The following is a 4,304-nucleotide window of genomic DNA, read 5'->3' as shown; positions in this document are numbered from 1 at the left end:
AATTATTTACTAGACTCAGTAGTTCACTTAAAGAACAGTAATAATAAAAAATTTTTTTTTTTTAAATTATTTTTAAATCTGCTTTCATGTAAATTGTTTTGTGTTTGTTGAAGCATTTTGGTTTTTATCTTGAAAGTTTCTCGATAAATTAAGTTTTATTCACTATTTGTGCCCTGAAATCATATTTGGGTGCCAAAAAAAGATTAAATACAGTGAGAAATCTGGTCAACACCAAACTGTCAAAACCAGGAAGTGCTCCGATTTTTTTACATTTTGTCAGTAGATGACGTCATACTCVGAKCATTTCTGACAAACTCTCKAGTAAAAAGCTTCATTTCTCCATATGAAATGATGGGACACTTGAACTTAGCAGGTTTTAGAGAACAAAACCAAAAACATGCAAGTCAAAGTGTAACACTTTTATTGTTKCTGTGTTTGCTGGTTTAAGACCAGTCGGAGGTGGTGCCGCCCCAGTCAGAAGCCTGAGCGGTGGGAGCAGTGGACCAGTCGTCTGTGGCGGGCTGGGTGCTCCAGTCTTCGGCAGCTGGAAGACAGAGATCAAACAGGTCAGTGAGCAGCAGGAACCACTGAAATGCATGTAGAGGAGAAGCTCTGAACTCACCAGTGTAGGTCTCTCCGGTCTTGACAGGAGCAGCAGCTGCAACGACAACTGGTTTTAGACAACAGAAGAAGAATCAAAGGATCAGAACTAGGACTGAAACAACAGATTTATCAACTACTGAAATAATGGTAAACTCATTTTAGCAATTGTCTGGAGTATACAGATCTGATCCAATTATGAATTAGTAAATGTAAAAATGAATCACCAGATCAGCCCTACACTGTTGATCAGGCAGAAGAAGCTGAGCTTTTCATGTTAGGATTCTTTTAGCTGCAGATGCTACATTACATTCTAAAAATATATTTTTAAAACGTTACTGAATTGCTTATTTGTATCTATTAAGTTATTTCTAATACTGTATGAAAACTGCTTATAAATGAAAAATCTACAAAATGTGTAGTKTTTTTATCAGATCGTCAGGATCATTGAATAATAAAACAGGTTGGTTGCAGGCCTTATCAGAACTCGTTTTAAAAGCAGGCTACCTGCAGGGAACTGCTGGATGGGCACAGAGGGAACGGCGACGCCCTCGGACCAGTCGGTCACCTCAGGCTGGGCGAACTCGGCCTGCGGGGCAGTCCATTCRCCCTGGAACTCCTCCTTCACCACCGCCTTCTCGGCTGCGGCCTGCTCCTCCTTCTCGATCTGAAACGGGTTTCAAATCAGAACACAGCTTAGCTCCGCAACATCCAGACAGCTAAGTGATCGTATCGAGGCGCTGCGCTCCTCCTACCTCCTCAGGGTCTCTGTAGAAGTACAGATCGGGCATGACCTCCCACGGGTGTTCCCTGGAGATGGTTCCCCTCATCCGCAGAACCTCCCTGGCCAACATCCACCACATCAGACCCACAGAGTGGTGACCCTGAAATGCAGAGAAAGTGATTAACAACATCACACAGCCTGCAGACATGCTTTGCAACGTGACGTCACGAAAACAAAAGAACAGCTTTGTGCGTGTGTGTAAAATGACTGAAATGTACACAATGACACTTCTCTAAGCTCCGCCCCTCACCTTGTTGTTGCAGGGGATGGAGATGTCCACGTATCTCAGTGGGGAGTCGGTGTTRCACAGGGCGATGGTGGGGATGTTGACGTAGGACGCTTCGGTCAGCGGCTGGTGGTCGGCGCGAGGGTCCGTCACGATCAGGAGGCGGGGCTCCCTGAAGGCCGCCTGGATCTGATTGGTGAACGTGCCGGGAGTGAAGCGGCCGTGGAAGGTGGTGGCTCCGGTGGCCGAGGCGAACTTCAGCACGGCCCTCTGCACAGGAAACAACAACGCTTCAGGAAACGCGTATTTGTATTTGAAATGTTTGTCACTAATTTTTCAAGAATTTGATACAAAAACTTCGATTTTAACTTAATCGCAGATAACTAGATAACTATACAAACACACAAGAAAAAAAAACCCTGGATTTTCATGTTTCCATACATCATTTTCCCCATTATTTTTCAGCCTTTATAATCAAATTTCATCTCTAATCTTGTATATTTATATGATGAACTGTGGTTCGGGGTGTTATCAAACCCCAGTCATCGGACTGCTGTCCTCCTGGCGTTAGCGAAACCCCCGATCCGCTTTACTTTCGCACACTTCCGACACCAGAACACTCACATCAGCGCCCGGCTTTAACAGTGTGCATTCACTCTTAAACTCGCGTGCTTTTTTTGTTGTTGTTTTTACCTGGCCAGTGTTCCTGGAAGAGATGACGCACACATCCGCCGGGTTCTCAATGGCAACAATGGCCCTGGCTGCCAGCAGCAGCTTCTCCCAGGTCTTCTTCAGGTTAATGATATAAATACCTGARACCAAAAGAAACAAAACTGTCAATCTGGACAGTGTTTGAGGCAACGCTAACCATTTCGTCATCATGTAGCTGATCGTTTCTAGCACATACCGTCGCTTTTCCTCTTGTAGACGTACTGCTCCATCTGGAAGTCGAGGTTCATGCCTCCCAGGTGGGTCCCTGCAGCCAGGAACTTCAGCACATCCTCCTCCTTCATCTGAAGGACATCCAGACCTCCGGACATCGTGACCACTTTCCCTGCGTTACGAGTTCAGTGGGAGAGCTGCAGGAGAAAGACAGAGCGTTTAGAGTCNTTTATATGATGAACTGTGGTTCGGGGTGTTATCAAACCCCAGTCATCGGACTGCTGTCCTCCTGGCGTTAGCGAAACCCCCGATCCGCTTTACTTTCGCACACTTCCGACACCAGAACACTCACATCAGCGCCCGGCTTTAACAGTGTGCATTCACTCTTAAACTCGCGTGCTTTTTTTGTTGTTGATGTTTTTACCTGGCCAGTGTTCCTGGAAGAGATGACGCACACATCCGCCGGGTTCTCAATGGCAACAATGGCCCTGGCTGCCAGCAGCAGCTTCTCCCAGGTCTTCTTCAGGTTAATGATATAAATACCTGARACCAAAAGAAACAAAACTGTCAATCTGGACAGTGTTTGAGGCAACGCTAACCATTTCGTCATCATGTAGCTGATCGTTTCTAGCACATACCGTCGCTTTTCCTCTTGTAGACGTACTGCTCCATCTGGAAGTCGAGGTTCATGCCTCCCAGGTGGGTCCCTGCAGCCAGGAACTTCAGCACATCCTCCTCCTTCATCTGAAGGACATCCAGACCTCCGGACATCGTGACCACTTTCCCTGCGTTACGAGTTCAGTGGGAGAGCTGCAGGAGAAAGACAGAGCGTTTAGAGTCATGMMACAAATTAYACAATCAAATGTAAAGTTGCTTCTTTAGTTTTAATGTAGTTTTTTTTATATTCTTGAGTAAGTTGGCTTAGTGGCCAACTTATTCACATGACCAACTTCATATCAGCCCACTTTAACTTATGGTAGCTTGTAAGTCTGAGGAAATTTAGTCAACACTCWAATTAGCAATCGAAAAGTTGTTCAAAGCTATTTAGGTTTGATTAGATCRTAATTAGTAATAATTTTACAATTTCGATAATTTTATGGCCAACTYTTGCTACTAAGTAGTCTAATTTTATTCAGATTTATCCTCCAATTTGTGAACCTTAGACTGGTGCCACTCTGACATATTGCATTCTATATTTTAGCATTGTAAAAATATTCAATTACTACTTTACTATAGTACAGTAACTATATATTTCAGGTGGGTCAACCAGTAACACCAAACTACTGGTCTGCGAAAACAGGAAACTACAGTATARCGAGACTAAATTGTTAGTTAAACGGAGGTTTCCCATTCAGTATCTGAATTTCTTGAACTAACTTTTTTTTGTTAAAGAAAATTGGGTCTATTCTCAATGGCAACATATCAGGCTGCAAAGAGGAAGTCACGTAGAGTAAAAAAGCAAAGCTGCTACATGAACGCGTGTCYGGGGCTAGCGAGTTAGCTTAAGGCGTTAGCATTTTTGTGAACGTGAAAATAGTTTTTTTATTGCACATAAGTGGTATTAATGTGCTCTCGTCGCTTCATGATAAAACAACCCAGCACTCGTTTCTGTCACTGGTCTTATTTTCTGTCGCCTTACTGATTAAATAAAGCCGTCTAAAACTCACCACGAAACAACGCCGTATGGAAATCTGAGCACACGGTGAAAAAGAGGGCGCCGGGAGGAAATGACGTAGATTTTATACTCGGTTTCCAGATACGTGATTGGTCCGTTTTTTTATCATAGATATAAGAATTTTAGAAGTGGCCCTT

General features: G+C 43.8%; 1 protein-coding gene across 3 annotated transcripts; it reads right to left on the bottom strand.

The window, feature by feature from the left end:
• Positions 1–404: 404 nt before the first annotated feature.
• Positions 405–4,232, bottom strand: rpsa (ribosomal protein SA). Of its 3 annotated transcripts, XM_017306039.1 has the most exons (8): positions 4,160–4,232; positions 3,131–3,302; positions 2,917–3,035; positions 1,635–1,880; positions 1,356–1,484; positions 1,108–1,267; positions 623–670; positions 405–544 (listed from the first exon to the last, which is right to left on the bottom strand). In XM_017306039.1, exons 2-8 carry the CDS (start codon positions 3,261–3,263, stop codon positions 444–446), a joined length of 936 nt encoding a protein of 311 aa, XP_017161528.1. In that variant the 5' UTR covers positions 3,264–3,302; positions 4,160–4,232; the 3' UTR covers positions 405–443. The 3 variants fall into 3 exon arrangements, with proteins under 3 accessions (XP_017161528.1, XP_008413628.1, XP_008413629.1); XM_008415406.2 differs by lacking the exons at positions 2,917–3,035; positions 3,131–3,302; positions 4,160–4,232 and adding exons at positions 2,304–2,422; positions 2,518–2,709; XM_008415407.2 differs by lacking the exons at positions 2,917–3,035; positions 3,131–3,302; positions 4,160–4,232 and adding exons at positions 2,304–2,422; positions 2,518–2,709 and having other exon boundaries at positions 623–658.
• Positions 4,233–4,304: the final 72 nt, after the last annotated feature.

Source organism: Poecilia reticulata, linkage group LG8, assembly GCF_000633615.1.
Source record: "Poecilia reticulata strain Guanapo linkage group LG8, Guppy_female_1.0+MT, whole genome shotgun sequence".
NCBI classification, from domain to species: domain Eukaryota; kingdom Metazoa; phylum Chordata; class Actinopteri; order Cyprinodontiformes; family Poeciliidae; genus Poecilia; species Poecilia reticulata.
This window is presented reverse-complemented; position numbering and strand designations above follow the sequence as displayed.